Source organism: Lithobates pipiens, unplaced genomic scaffold (assembly GCF_037356315.1).
Source record: "Lithobates pipiens isolate NorthernLeopardFrog02 unplaced genomic scaffold, aLitPip1_a1.2 Scaffold_18, whole genome shotgun sequence".
In the NCBI taxonomy this organism is placed as follows: Eukaryota; Metazoa; Chordata; class Amphibia; order Anura; family Ranidae; genus Lithobates; species Lithobates pipiens.
Genome location: NW_027507758.1, coordinates 167,784,211 through 167,800,504, shown reverse-complemented (window position 1 = coordinate 167,800,504; position 16,294 = coordinate 167,784,211). Strand labels below are relative to the sequence as shown.

The 16,294-nt window shown below is 40.2% G+C and overlaps 1 protein-coding gene across 1 annotated transcript in view; it reads left to right on the top strand.

Moving 5' to 3' along the window:
- Window positions 1-354: 354 nt before the first annotated feature.
- LOC143987553 (sulfotransferase 6B1-like) overlaps window positions 355-16,294 on the top strand; it is a 28,745-nt gene continuing 12,805 nt past the window's right edge. The window contains exons 1-3 of the mRNA XM_077486355.1: window positions 355-630; window positions 4,166-4,275; window positions 13,096-13,185. Coding sequence (XP_077342481.1) covers window positions 411-630; window positions 4,166-4,275; window positions 13,096-13,185 — 420 coding nt within the window. The 5' untranslated portion in view covers window positions 355-410. The remainder of the gene's footprint in view (window positions 631-4,165; window positions 4,276-13,095; window positions 13,186-16,294) is intronic.

The window sequence follows — 16,294 nt, the reverse complement described above, 5'->3', positions numbered from 1 at the left end:
TTGCACCTGCAATCTGCTCATCGCAGGCACAATGCACATTTTTTTTCATGTAGAAAAATGTGCATTTATGGTAATTTATTTCTTACAGGTGAACTTAGCCTTTAAGGGAGGCTATCCCACCACTCACATTGGCTGAAAAACAAACTGGGTAGGGTAAAATGTGACAATTTTCAGAGCATCTCTCGTGTAAACACTGGTAGCCTCAAGGTTAAGAATGTGATTTGTCATTTTTCTGTATTTGGCTGACCTTACCAATCCTGTTTCTGCATTGCTTTAGAGGTTGTGTAATAAACAGTGAAAGAGAGCAAGAAAAAGGCAGTTCTGATATATAATCCTCCCCCTCCCAGGACCTCATAAAGGAAGTACTCGCCTCTTTTACTCTGTCTCTGTGATTATACTCCATAGGAAAAATGGCTACTGCTGAAGAGAAACAAACAAAGAGGGAGAAATTCCTGGCAGAAATGAAAAAAGTTGCAGAAAAGGCCAGTAAGATGACACCAGAAGAGCTGAAATTTAGTTATAAGGGGATTCTGTATCCTAGTGTTCTCTGCAGTGTGGAAACTTTTCAAGCAATGGAGAAATTAGAAGCTAGAGAAGATGATGTTCTAATTCTAACCTATCCAAAATGTGGTAAGTGTGTTGAATGTGAGAGTTTTGTTTTGTCATATGGGAGTCTGTTTTCCTAAAGCTGAGCTTCAAGCAAACTGCTAAATAAACTGCTAAAATACATACATGGGAGTTGATTTGTCTGGTAAAAGGGATTGTATTTCTGTTCATTCATACTTGTGATATGGGTCAGGTTCACACCATTTTGCACACATTATGAGAATGCGCAGCACTACGCTATGACTGGCTAATGCACTAAAGCAATGCACCTGCACTTCATTGCTACAAAAAAAAAGTGTCATGCGCAGCTTTTGGTGCACTGCGTTTTGTTGGCAGTAAAGTTGAGCTTCAGCCTAGGTTCCGACTAGCACGATCTCAGACATCACATGTGATTCGTACCCGCACCGCAGGTGTCGATCACATGCGAGGTCTGAGCAAGCAAATTTAGCCATACAGTTGTATGGCTGAACACGCATTGGATTCGCACAGAAAAAGGTGCAGGGACTTGTTTTTCCCCACGCTGAAATCGTATTGCATGGGTGTTCTCACCCATGCGATCTGATTCCTGTACAAATTCACAGTTCGCACTGCGATCTGTGAACCGATCTGGGGGTGTCATTAACATTGTATTGTAAAAAAAAAAACTTCTGTCTTTACAACCCCTTTAAAGTGGAGGGCCACCCTGAAAAACAAAACTACATAAAAATGTTGCAAAAAATCTGAAAAAAAAAATGTTTTTTAAACTTACCAGAAATGTTGCTAGGCAAATCGTCCTAATCTGCCTCTTCCTACTCCGCGGTGATCTTCAGTCTTCTCTCCTCCTCGCGTTGTCTTCTGGATAATGGGGCGCTGTGTGTTCTGGGAACTGTGTGTTCCAGAACACAGCACGCCCCATTCACAAAGCGCAGAGTGACTCGCACATACACAATAGGAAACGGGCAGTGAAGCCACAAGGCTCCACTGCCTGTTTCCCTTCGGTAGAACGGTGGCCCCGGGACCCGAGAGCCAAGGGACGGGTCGGCCTCAGGTGGCCAACATCACGGGCGTCCTGGACAGGTAAGTCTGCTTATTAAAAGTCAGCAGCTACCCTTTAAGGCTCGTTTCACACAGCTGCAGCGCCAAAGTCGTATGACTTAGTGTTCAAAGGACATTAAAACAAAATACTGCATCTTCCTGCCTGTATTAGTATGAGAACACCGGCAATTGTATTCAGGTAAAGCTTTAGGTGCACACTGTGCAAAGGACACAAAAAAATACTGCAGTTCCCTGCCTGTATTTGTATGAGAACACTGGCAATTATATTCAGGTAAAGCTTTAGGTGCACACTGTGCAAAGGACAATAAAACAAAATGCTGCAGCTCCCTGCCTGTATTTGTATGAGAACACCGGCAATTGTATTCAGGTAAAGCTTTAGGTGCACACTGTGCAAAGGACACTAAAACAAAATACTGCAGCTCCCTGCCTGTATTTGTATGAGAACACCGACTATTGTATTCAGGTAAAGCTTTAAGTGCACACTGTAGAAAGGACACTAAAACAAAATACTGCAGTTCCCCGCCTGTATTTGTATGAGAACACAGGCAATTGTATTCCGGTAAAGCTTTAGGTGCACACTATGCAAAGGACACTAAAACAAAATACTGCAGCACCCTGCCTGTATTTGTATGAGAACACCGGGAATTGTATTCAGGTAAAGCTATAGGTGCACACTGTGCAAAGGACACTAAAACAAAATACTGCAGCTCCCTGCCTGTATTTGTATGAGAACACCTGCAATTGTATTCAGGTAAAGCTTTAGTTGCACACTGTGCAAAGGACACTAAAACAAAATACTGCAGCTCCCTGCCTGTATTTATATGAGAACACTGGCAATTGTATTCAGGTAAAGCTTTAGGTGCACACTGTGCAAAGGACACAGTACACTAAGTGAAAATACTGCAGCTCCCTACCTGTCAGTATATTATGAAGAGAATAACAGGAGCGGATCTAGCTAAACTGAATACAGTGTATAAATATATATACAACACACCAGGGATGCATATATATCCTCTATACACTGTAACTGAAGCTAACTGACTCGCATGCCTACTCAAATTAAATTACACTGTCTCTCTCTCTATGTCTTTAACCACCACCGCAACACATTACACAAAGCCGCCACGCAGGCGGCCTTATATAGTGTGGGGCGTGTACTAAACTCCCTGAGACATAATTGGCCAAAGCCACCCTGGCTTTGGTCAATTATGGCTCTCCATTTTGATTGGCCAAAACATGCGGGTCATAGTGCATGCTTGGCCAATCAGCAGCCAGCAATGCACTGCGATGCCGCAGTGAATTATGGGCCGTGACATGCCACTCGAATTTGACGCGAACGGCCCATAATGTTCGGAATTTGGCGTACCAAATACACCGTACACCAAAACTCACGGGCCGGGCAAGGAGGGCATTAATCAGAGAGGCAGCACAGAGACCTAAGGTAACCCTGGAGGGGCTGCAGAGTTCCACAGCAGAAACTGGAGAATCTGTACGTAGAACGTCAATAAGCCGCACGCTCCATAGAGTTGGGATTTATGGCAGAGTGGCCAGAAGAAAGCCATTACTTTCAGCAAAAAACAAAATGGCACATTTTGAATTGGTGAAAAGGTGTGGGAGACTCCCAAAATGTTTGGAGGAAGGTGCTCTGGTCTGATGAGACTAAAATTGAACTTTTTGGCCATCAAAGAAAATGCTATGTCTGGAGCAAACCCAACAAACATCACATCACCCAAAGAACACCATCCCCACAGTGAAACATGGTGGTGGCAGCATCATGCTGTGGGGTTGTTTTTCAGCAGTCGGGACTGGGAAACTGGTCAGAGTTGAGGGAAAGATGGATGGTGATAAATACAGGGGTATTCTTGAGCAAAACCTGTACTACTCTGTGTGTGATTTGAGGCTAGGACGGATGTTCACCTTCCAGCAGGAAAATTACCCCAAACACACTGCTAAAGCAGTTTTAGGGGAAACATGTAAATGTGTTGGATTGGTCTAGTCAAAGCCCAGACCTCAATCCAATAGAAAATCTGTGTTCAGACTTAAAGATTGATGTTCACATGTGCAAACCATCCAACTTGAAGGAGTTGGAGCAGTTTTGCAAGGAGGAATGGGCAAAATCCCAGTGGTAAGATGTGGCAAGCTCATAGAGACTTATCCAAAGCGACTTGGAGCTGTGATAGCCATAAAAGGTGGCTTTACAAAGTATTGACTTTAGCGTGGTGAATAGTTATGCACATTGATTTTTTCTGTCATTTGTTGTTTGCTTCACAATAAAATAAATAAATAAAATCTTTAAAGTTGTGGGCATGTTCTGTAAATTAAATGATGCAAATCCTCAAACAATCTATGTTAATTCCAGATTGTGAAGCAACAAAACACGAAAAATGCCAAGGGGGGTGAATACTTTTGCAAGGCACTGTATGTCAAGATAAGAGTCTGATAACAAGTTGGGACTTACTGCACAGTGCAGGAGAGTAAACATTGTGATATGCTCTGAAGTATAATGTGTTGTGTTGCATTGTAGGAACAAACTGGACAATACAGATATTACATGAAATGCTTTTTGAAATGCACAACAAAGAGCCGACATTGGATCAAGCTATGTTGGAGTTTGGAAATCCAGAGAAGTTCGAGGTATGTACAAAAAACTGTCATAGCTTTAAATACTGGATAAGGTAATACATAATCAGTAACTCTTTACTTTGTAGATTTGTTAAAGGTAACACATCATAACATAAAAAGTAATAGCAAATAATAGGTAGCACCTTACACACTTTAATTTAAATAATGTAATGTAATGCCGCATATACACGACCGGACTTCCGGAAAAAAAGGTCAGACAGAATCATTTCATCGGATATTCCGATTGTGTGTGGGCTTCATCTGACTTTTTTTTTTTTTCAAAAATTCTGATGGACCTAGAAATAGAACATGTTTTAAATCTTTCCGACAGAATCAATTCCTATCGGGAAAACCGTTAGTTTGTATGCTATTCCAATGGACCAAAAACTACGCAAGGGCAGCTGTTAGCTACTGGCTATTGAACTTCCTTTTTCTAGTCCCGTCATACGTCATCGCATTCTAAACGAACAGACTTTGGTGTGATCATGTGTATGCAAGTCTGTTTCAGCAGAACTCGGTCGGAACTCTGTCAGAAAGACCGTCAGAGTTAATTCTGATGGAAAAAACAGTCATGTGTACGCGGCATAAGAATGCGTAAAATGTCAGGCCTTTTACACATTACAAAAGTATTTTGATCCCCTGCTGATTTTGTACGTTTGCCCACTGATAAAGAAATGATCAGTCTATAATTTTAATGGTAGGTTTATTTTAAAAGTGAGAGACAGGATAACAGCAAAATCCAGAAAAAAAAGTTATAAATTGATTTGCATTTTAATGAGTGGAATAAGTATTTGATCCCCTATCAATCAGCAAGATTTCTGGCTCCCAGGTCCTCTATACAGGTAACAAGCTGAGATTGGGAGCATTCTCTTTAAAGGGAGTGCTCCCAATCTCTGCTTGTTACCTGTATAAAGGACACCTGTCCACAGAATCAATCAATTAATCAGATTCCAATCTATCCACTATGGCCAAAACCAAAGAGCTGTCCAAGGATGTCAGGGACAAGACAGTAGACCTACACAAGGCTTGAATGGGCTACAAAACCATCCCTAAGCAGCTCGGTGAGAGGGTGACAACAATTGGTGTGATTATTGTCAAATGGAAAAAACATAAAATAACTGTCAATCTCCCTCGGTCTGGGCTCCATGCAAGATCTCACCTCGTGCAATTTCAATGATCATGAGAACGGTAAGGAATCAGCCCAGAACTGCACGGAGAATCTTGTCAATGATCTCAAGGCAGCTGGGACCATAGTCGCCAAGAAAACAATTGGTAACACACTGCACCATGAAGGACTGAAATCCTGCAGCGCCCGCAAGGTCCCCCTGCTCAAGAAAGCACATGTACAGGCCCATCTGAAGTTTGCTGTTGAACATCTGAATAATTCAGAGGAGAACTGGGTGAAAGTGTTGTAGTCAGATGAGACCAAAATCAAGCTCTTTGGCATCAACTCAACTCAAAACCATCCCCACCACCAAACATGGAGTTGGAAACATTATTCTTTGGGGGTGTTTTCTGTTAAGGGCCATGTACCCAGTAGCCAGTGTCCAGACCTTCATCCCATTGAAAATATGTGGAGTGAGCTGAAGGTTCAAGTTACCAAACGTCATCCTCAAAATCTTTATGACTTGGAGAGGATCTGCAAAGAGGAGTGGGACAAAATCCCCCCTGACATGTGTGCAAACCTGGTGGCCAACTACAAGAAATGTTTGACCTCAGTGATTGGCAACAAGGGTTTTGCCACCAAGTACAAAGCCATGTTTTGCGAAGGGGTCAAATACTTATTTCACTCATTAAAATGCAAATCAATTTTAAACTTTTTTGAAATGCGTTTTTCTGGATTTGTTTTGGTTGTTATTCCTACTCTCGCTGTTAAAATAAACCTACCATTAAAATTATAGACTGATCATTTCTTTGTTAGTGGACAAGTGTACAAAATCAGCAGGGGATCAATTCTCCACCCCCCCCCCCCGCATTGAGTATTACATGATCATGTCTTTTAGTCCATCCCCCTTTTCTCTATTAGCGAAAAATGCATATGTGGCAATTATTAGTTTGTTTGTCCACTTTTGGGTAAACATCAACATGACATATATGACCATGACCATTTTTTCTTTTTTAAGGAATGTTTAAACATTCGGTGTGTTTATTAGATTTTTTTTAAATTTCACATCATGGGGGGCGGATATCTGGGGCCTCATTATTTTAAAGGAAGCGTCCAGATTGTGATAAGATCCCTGCTCACAGACCCCCACATCCACCAGGGCGAAACCTGAGGACAATATTTTCTAGGACCAACCCCCATGCTGCATTTTCATTTTATGAAAGATAAAGGTTTAGTATGAATTGTTCTTGGGAATCCCAGTCATTTTGGTCTTTTCTATAGGATGTCCTACAGCAGAAGTGACATTTTTGGAGAAAACAAACTTTGCTGCCAAATTTAATTTGCTTTTTTTTGTGAAAAACTGGCATGGGGACCCTTAAATGTCCACTAAAAAATTACCAAACTTAAGGGTCTGGCAGTGGTGGCTGCTCATGCAGGGGTGCGGCCCCCCCCAATCTGTGCACATGGCCCCTAATCTACATGCAGAACGCCAGACGTATAGATTCCAATGTTTTTTTTTTTCTGAAACACATGATTAGAGCTGGAGTCTCTAATTGGCTTAAAAAAAGGTGGGCTCGGGGCCCCAAGCCAGCCCAGTTGTGTGACATTAGGGAATTAATATTTGCTAATGTCTTCTTGTTTCACCTCCCAGACAATCAGGAAGTGGGTCCTGAGACCTGATTGGCCACGAGTCCTAACTCCTGATTGGCTGGGAGGAGAAGCGACCCCTGGGACTCGAGGAGATGTAGCAGGAGAATCTGCAGATACCGCGACCTGGATGAGGTAAGTGAGGGGCTGGCGGGCAAGCAATGCCGTGATTGAGTGCCAGGGAGGGAGAAGCGGCGATCGAGCGAGCGTTGGGGGGTGGTTTGTTGGTTGGGAGAAAATTGAGCACCAGCCGCCACTGGGGTCTGGTATATATTTTGGGGAGTTCTTATATTTAAAACAGAGTTCCACTCATTTAAAAGTCAGCAGCTACAAAAAGTGTAATTTTTTAATAATCAGACACTCGCTTGTCCCACAGTCCAGCAATGCGGGTGCTGGAAGCCTCGTTCCTCTCCCCCTTCTCTTTGCAGTGCCAGCATTCTAACTGTGGGCGCTCGACACCCCCAAAAAGGACATGCCAAGTGTCAGGGTCACCATCACTTAAAGCGGAAGTTCCATTTTGGGTGGAACTCTGCTTTAAAAAACAAAGCTGGAATGTAATTTACAAGCAATTTAAATGGTATTTTTTGTTTCTCTGCAACTGTTACTTGCTATAGTATATTGTATGCCCTGAACAGGTGTGCCACTTCATAGGGAGGTTTATGGCATTCATCAAACATGTTTTTAAAGGAATTGTATATTTTTATGTTTCATTTTATATCTTTTTTAACCACTTAAGGACTGAACCTCTTTTTGATACTTGTTGTTCACAAGTTAAAATATTTTATTTATTTTTTGCTAGAAAATTACTTAGAACCCCAAACATATTTTATATATATATATATATATATATATATATATTAGTATATATTTTCTTTAGACACCCTAGAGAATAAAATGGCGGTCCTTGCAATACTTTGTTACACCCTATTTGTGCAGCGGTCTTACAAGCAAAATTTTTGGGGGAAAAAAAAAAATTTTGACTTAAAAAATAAGACAACAGTAAAGTTAGCCGTATTTTTTTTATAAAAGAATACTAATGAAGATGTTTTGAACGCCCACCTAAAATCACCGCTCTGCGCCTTGGGCAAATCCAAACCCCACGATACCCAAATATATAGTACAAATGTAAACTCGGAAAGCAGCTGCTTAAATATAATACATAAATGTGAATACAATATTATAAAAGTCTCAATAAAAAAGTCCTTAGAAATATTGTATCAGCAATTCTTGTCCAATCTAATTGACCAGACTAGTATGGTCTATATATGAATGCTTGTCTAGTCAATTAGATTGGACAAGAAGCACTGCTACAAAATTTTTAAGGACTTTTTTATTGAGACTTTTTATAATATTGTATTCACATTTATATATATTTCACATTTATATATATATTTTTTATATTGTGAAAGATAATGTTACGCCAAGCAAATTGATGCCCAACTTGTTATACTTCAAAATTGCTCCCGCTAGTAGAATGGCAACAAACTTTGACCCTTAAAAATCTTGAAAGGCGACATTTAAACATTTTTGCAGGTTACATGTTTCGAGTTTAGACAGGATTGTCTAGTGCTAGACATTGCTCTTGCTCTAATGATCGAGGCGATACCTCACGTGTTTGAACACAGTTTTCCTATACGGGCGTGACTTACGTATTATACGTTTGCTCTTGCATGCAAGCTTGGCGGGCCGGGTGCTTTAAATTAATTTTTTTCTTAAAAAGACCTCAGATTTAACACTTACACTGAAATGCAATTAAAAATAAAAAAATAAATGTGTTTTTTATTTTTGCAAAAAAATAAAATAATTTCCCCCTTTTGAGATCATTGGGTGTCAGTGATGTTTGATGTTGTTTCCACCATTCAATGTTATGGAGCCAAGCAGGGGCCATCTTTCCCTCACTCTGCTCCATGTCTGTCAGGGGGAAAGATGAGATTGTCTCCGCCACTACCGACAGCTCCAGTAAGCGGCGAAGATGAGCGTAATGTGATGGGGGGGCCCTCTCCTGCCCCCGATAAAATTAATCTTGGGGCGCACCTGTCACAGGGACCACTTTTATCTGATAGAGCACCGCTCGCCATTGTTGAAAATACTGGGGTTATGGCAGCTAGCTGCTGCCATAACAACGGCATTTAGCATCACAGTACAGACGTACAATGATGGAGATTTGCGCAAAATGGTTTGCAGCTCCCAGCAAAGTTTTTTTAATGTGTATTAGTAAATGCATAGAGGGCAATCCCTTGCCTATTAAAACAAAAAGAATCCACTTTTAAAAGAATATATTAATTCACATAAAAGTGAAGCTACTAACACTATATCTTGATACAGGATATAAAATCATAAATGTAACAGGAGGGAAAGGATGGAGTTTGTGTCCATGCAAAGCAGGAAATAAATTCCATCTCTTTCCCTAGTAAAAGAACCTCACACAGTATAGTAAAACACTGGCTGGCACACAGGTAACCCTTTGATCACCCCTGATGTTAACCCCTTCCCAACCACTCTCATAGTACAGTGACAGTGCATATTTTAAGCACTGATCACAGCATTAGTGTCACTGGTCCACAAAAAGTGTCAAAAGTGTCAATGTCAGCCACAATATCGCAGTCCCGCTATAATTCGGTGAAATTTATATATATATATATATATATATATATATATATATATATATATATATATTCCATAGTTTGTAGATGCTATCATTTTTGAGCAAACCAATCAGTATATGCTTATTGGGATTTTATTACCAAAAATATGTAGCTGAATACATATTAATCTAAATTTATGAAGAAATTTGATTTTTTTTTATTTTTTTTTATTGAATAGGTTGAAAGTAAAAAATATCACTTTATTTTTTTTTAAATGTTTTTTTTTTTTGTTTTTTAGCGCAACAAATAAATGCAGAGGTGATCAAATACCACCAAAAGAAAGCTCTATTTGCGGGAAAAAAGACATATATTTTATTTGGGTACAGCGTTGCATGACCACGCAATTAAGTTAAGTCAGTTAAAGTAACGCAGTGCGATTTCGCAAAAAAATGTCCTGGTCATGAATGGAGGTAATTCTTCCAGAAGTCAAGTGTTTAAGCTGTACATATAAACTCCACATGAGACAAAAGTAACACCCAGGTGATCAGATCTTCAGTACACTTCTTTCTTATGACTAGTGAACCACAACCTCTAAGTGTGAATGCTTCTACCCTGATGTAATCGGATAGTACACTTGCCAGAAAAAAAAAATTACCATTTAGAAAGGATAGGTCAAAGCATGCTTAATTGTATATGCAGCTTCCTCCAGCAACGAGGATCAGCCCAATGTTCAATAGTACACTTAATTGTATAGGCAGCCTCCTCCAGCAACTAAGACCAGCCCAATCTTCAATCATTCCAAACTTTCCAAGTAGGGTAGAATACAACCAAAATGCTCATTCCAATCAACTCAGCCCAGGCAATCCAATGCTATATACTTGGGGACAAAACATAAGAAACATCCCCACATTGTAAAACCACATTAAAATTCATTGTTTTATTTTAAATTACACGTTCAGTGGTTCACAGATGTCAAACATTGTTGTACAGGAATGCAGCTCAGTTTTCCCATATCAAAGATGGCCGCTAGATGTATTCCGAAGCTTAACCTACATAGTTACATAGTTTAGTAAGGTTGAATAAAGACACCAGTCCATCCTGAGTAAGTGTGGGTGCGTGTCTACAATTATCCATATTTATTTAAGGTACCCATATAGCGCTGTCAATTTACGCAGTGCTCCACACATACATTGCTCCCTACCCTCAAAGAGCCCACAATCCAAGGTCCCCAACTCACATTCATATACCAGGGCAAATTTTGGACAGAAGCCAATTAACCTACCAACCAGAGTACCCAGAGGAAACCCATGCAGGCACAGGCAGGTAGTGTCATGGATTCGAACCAGTGACCCTTTTTACTGCGAGGTGAGAGTGCAACCCACTACACCACTGTGCTGACCAGTTTAGTCACAAATTACGTCATCAGGGGTTCCAGGAACACATATTAGCCACTGTCTTTTGTACTACACAGAGAGAGGATCAATGCTGGCTCAAACCTCATTGGAAGGATCAGGAAATAACCAAACCCATAATACAGTGGTCATCAACCCTGTCCTCGGGGGCCCACTAACAGGCCAGGTTTGCAAGATAACTGAAATGCATCACAGGTGATATCATTTGCTGCTCAGTGATTGCAGTATTTTAGTCTGCATCTCCCCAAGGTAATACATAAAACCTGGCCTGTTAGTGGGCTTTGAGGACAGGGTTGATGACCACTGCCATAATATAATGTGGAAAATAGGGCAAATCAATGCAGATTATAAACTCACCTGGACTCATCCATTGTTGTAACAGGATGTCACCATATAAAGTAGAATGCCCCCTAGTGGTCCAATAGAAAATTGCTCTAATATACAAAAATCACATAAAAATTAGCAGTAAACATTTATATATAAAAAAAATATGTATATACAAAAAAGGAGAAAAACATGAGTTCCTTTGTTTTCTGAAACTGCGAGAAACAAAGGAACTGATGTTGTATGTTTTAAGTGCTTGGTTAGACTGAAAAGATGTTAATTTATATCCTCTAAAAGCAATGACTTGACAGACACTACATTTTTTGCAGGGATAGTAACCTTTCATATTATTAAAAAAACAAACTGGTTTGACTTGTGAATCATAGATATTGGGGCAATGCAATTCCTTAATGCTGGTGTCTCCCTTAAATACTGCTGATGGAGTATCAGGTAATGTAGGGCCCAATTTCTTTTTTTTAGAATGGACCAATGTTTTTAATGATGTTATTCCCCAAATAAATATTTCTACACACACACCTACACAGGTTGAACTGGATAAACTGTTCTTGTCTTTATTCAACCTTACCAACTATGTAACTATGTAAATAGTACTATGATTAAAAGGTAGTGAGAAAAGAGAGGTTAAAGGTGTCTGAACTTCTTGTTGTGTTATCTTTATCTCTCAATAATTGTTCACTATCATGTGTTTTGACCTAGGCGATTGTTCTATTGAGTGTATTTAGATCATAACTTTTTTCAAGAAATCTTGATTTTAAAGTTTGTGCTTGCTCCAAAAAGTCATGAGTACTTGCGCATTGATGCATGAGACTTGGAAACTGTCTCTTAGTAATGTAAGTTAATCCCTTGCCTATTAGCTTTAAAAATAGTCAGAATTTATTAAAAAACAAAACAAACCATATCCATTTGTCTCAACCCTAGTTAATAGTTCTTTTCCACATGGTAGCATTGGATTACACTTGCACATATAACTAAGTGCTGCAGCATATATTTTTTTTAATTGGAGGTCAAAATTCTATTTTAAATTAATGGGTTAGTTTGCATCAAACAAAGCCTATCAGCTCTGAAAAGCAACAGCTTTAGAGCTGTGTAGCAGTGGTGTCACAACAGTTGATCAAGGAGGTACCAAGTTGACATCAGTTTGTGTGATGAGGTGGGATGTGGACAGGAAAGAGACACCTGGGGTTATTCATTTTCCTTCATAAGTGACTCTTAGGCCGCGTACACACGCGGGGACTGTTCGGCCAACTTTGTCCGCTGAACAGTGTTTCGGCGGACAGTCCGCCCGTGTGTGGGCTTTCAGCGGACAGTTTCAGCGAACAGTCCGCTGAACAAGGTTTTTCGGAAATTCCGAAAAACTGTCCGCTGAAACTTTGTTTCAGCGAACAGTCCCCTCGTGTGTAGGCTTGTTCGTCAAACTAAGTTCCGCGCATGCTCAGAAAGGATTTACACGCCGAAAGTTATAATGCAGTGTATAGGACGTCGTATTTTTCGTCCCGTCGTACGTGCCGTTCACGTCATCGCGCACGGTTTCAGCAAACTGTTCGTTCGTCGTGTGTGGCCATGTCCGTCCATGCTAATTTTGAGCGGACTGTTTGCTGAAACTGTTTGACGGACAAAGTTGGGCGAACAGTCCCCGCGTGTGTACGCGGCCTAACAGACAAATGCTTCTTTCCTCTCTCCCTTTGTATTTTATTGTTTAAAAAAATTAACATACTTTTTTTATTTTCCTTCTTTGAAGTACATGAGTCAACAGCCATCGCCTAGAGTCATCTCATCACACGTTACATGCGAAAACATTCCTAAATCTTTTTTTGAAAAGAAGACCAAGGTATAGTATTAATAAGCATGTTGATCCATTTGCAAAAAAAAAAAAAAAAGTTCAAATATGGTTGAAATGTATGTACAACTTCACCAGCAAAGTTACAAAAAATAACATTAACCATCAGCTATGTAAACTTTCATTTAGGCTATATAGTTTAGCAGTTTCTATTCTACCCATAGATTTATCCAGTCTGATTTTGTATCTCTTGAAAGTAACTAGATATATAGGTCTTGTGGTATAGAGGATGATGCTGCTTACTATAACTCCCTCACAAAGTTTTTGTTGCATATTGCTGAGCACATGGCTCAACCAGATTTATATGTTTATTCACTACAATTTAACAAAAATTCTTTAATGATCATGAGGTTATCTGAGGTTATCTCCTATATATCTATATATATATATATATATATATATATATATATATATCTATATCTATATCTATATCTATATCTATATCTATATCTATATTTATATTATATTATTATATATTTTTTTGGAACATCTCATTCCATATAGAGGCTGGCATTAAGGTTACAGTTGAATAGTATTTAAACCCAAGAACAAACAGTTTAAAATAATGTGAATGTAATGTAGTGATGAGCCGAACACCCTTCGGTTTGCAGCAGAACATGCGAACAGGCAAAAAATTTGTGTGAACACCGTTTCTCTATGGGAAGCAAACGTGAAAAATTAAAAGTGATAATTTTAAAGGCTTATATGCAAGTTATTGCCATAAAAAGTGTTTGGGGACCTGGCACCTGCCTCAGGGCACATGCCTCAATGTAAACAAAAGTTCCAAAAACTGCATTATTTTCCTAGAGCAGTGATTTTAATAATGCTTAAAATTAAACAATAAAAAAAAATTCCTTTAAATATCATGCCTGGGTGGTGTCCTTAGTATGCCTGCCTGTAAAGTAGTGCATATTTCCCATGTTTATAACAGTGCCACAGCAAAATTACATTTATAAAGGAAAATATTTAATTTAAAACTGCTTGCGGCTGTAATGTTGGAATCCTGAAAATATAGATAAAAATTAAAAATAAAAAAGGTGTGGATGTACCCCCCAAAGTCCATACCAGGCCCTTCAGGTCTGGTATGGATATTAAGGGGAACCCCGCACCAAATTTAAAAAAAAATGGTGTGGGGGTCCCTCAGGCACTATATAGTCTGAACAACCTATGTTTATACTATACAACCTGCCCTATATACTCTGCAGAAAGTTTGGCTTTAGGTGTTGGTGGTACCAGAACACTGTAAGCCCTCACAGTTACTTTTGTTGGGTGCAGGAATGGCCCTGCTGTGAAATATTATATCAAAAATTGTAATTACATGCTCCTGTTAAACAGGGGCAGAAAAATTGGGCCTTGGGTGGTGGTGGTGGTGCCCTAAACCAAAAATATTGTTGGAAGCTAGCATCATCAAGATTGAGCAGGAATAAGATAGTCAGCATAGGCAGTCTTCAAGGGATTCCACATCCATAGCAAATTCAATCAGTTACATCAGCATCAGGTGCTTGATAGCTGCTGATCCAAGACTGATTCATTTTTATGAATGTGAGCCTATCAACGGAGTCTGTGGACAGGCCCACTCTTTGATCCATTGAAAACCCTCCAGCAGCAATGTGCATTCAGAAAGCATGCTGGATGCAGGACAGGCCAGTAGCTCAATTACATATTGAGCAAGTTCTGGCCAGTGGTCCATTCTCAAGACCCAGTAACCCAGTGTATGCTCTTTTGGAAAGATCTCCATGTCTGCTCTTGCCTCTAGATATTCCTGCACCATACAATACAGACTCTGCCGATGGTTGCTTGAACCAATCAGACCTTGGCTCTGAGGACTGAAAAATTGTTTAAAGGCATCGGTTAGGTGGCCACCTTCTCCACCGCTCTTCCTCTGACTGAATGAAGCCTCAGCAACATGTTGTCCAGCACTAGGGAATGGTAACCTCCCAGGGTCTGGAAATGCATTGCACAAACCTTTCTTCAAGGCCTCCTGAAGATGTTTCATCCTCTGCTCCCTCTGCAAAGGCAGGATGAGTTCTGTAACCTTTCCCTTGTAAAGTGGACCAGGAAGGGCTGCCAGCCAGCAATGATCCCTCTCATTGATACCACGAATCCTAGGATCCTTTTGCAGGCTTTGCAGAATCAGGGAGGCCATGCAGTGTATGTTTGCAGAGGCATTTGATTCGAAGTCCTCTGGGTCACTAAGGATATGATCCGTAACTACCCCCTACCAGCCACGTACAACTGCTTGGGTTTCTGGGGACTGAAAACCATCCCTTGAAGACTGCTGCTGAGTGTTATCCTCTACATCCAAGCTGACGCAATCCTCCTCCTCCTCTTCTTCTTCCTATGTGTTTGGCAGGCCCACAGGAATGTTATCTAGATAAAGGAAGTCCTCCTCATCTGTTCTGCCTCAAGTGCCCTGTCTATGATTCCATGCTCTTCTGCATGTTGTGGCTCAATAACATGGCCAGCAGCAGAAAAAAAGGACAAGCGTGCCCCACGGCCACCTGCAGAGGATGCACCATGTCCACGACCACCACTGTTGACTGTAGTCTGAAATTTCTGCTTTGGTAAAGGATTGAAAGGAGATTTGTCTGTGGTGTGGATGGAGGAGTGCACTACGAATCCTAGTACAGGCAAGCTTACACTTAGGAATAAGAACTGCTGCTGAATTGTCTTTTGCCTTTACATGACTGAAGGATTTCAAGATTTTCTTTCTGTTGTGGACCGTTATTTTACACGGTGGTACAAAGCATTTTTTTCTCTCCCTTGAACATATTCTGAGCATATCATTGAAGTATGGCTATGGACTCTGTGAGACGCCTAGGGGGATTTTCAGCTATATGGTCTGCTCCCTGTGTGTTCCAGCATTCAACTTTGCAAGCTAAAGGCCGTGGCTGGGTTACAGCCAAAGCCCTTTATGCTTGCTATCTGGTAAACAGGCTGATGATACGGTGGTCAGGCACTCTTTCTGTGTGTGGAGTCACTTTGGTGTCATGTAAAGGAGGACTGGCTTTCTATATGGACTATTAATTTGTTCAACCATTATTATTATTTCCATATGGACTATTAGTTTGCTTAATTATTAATATAATTAACCTAAATT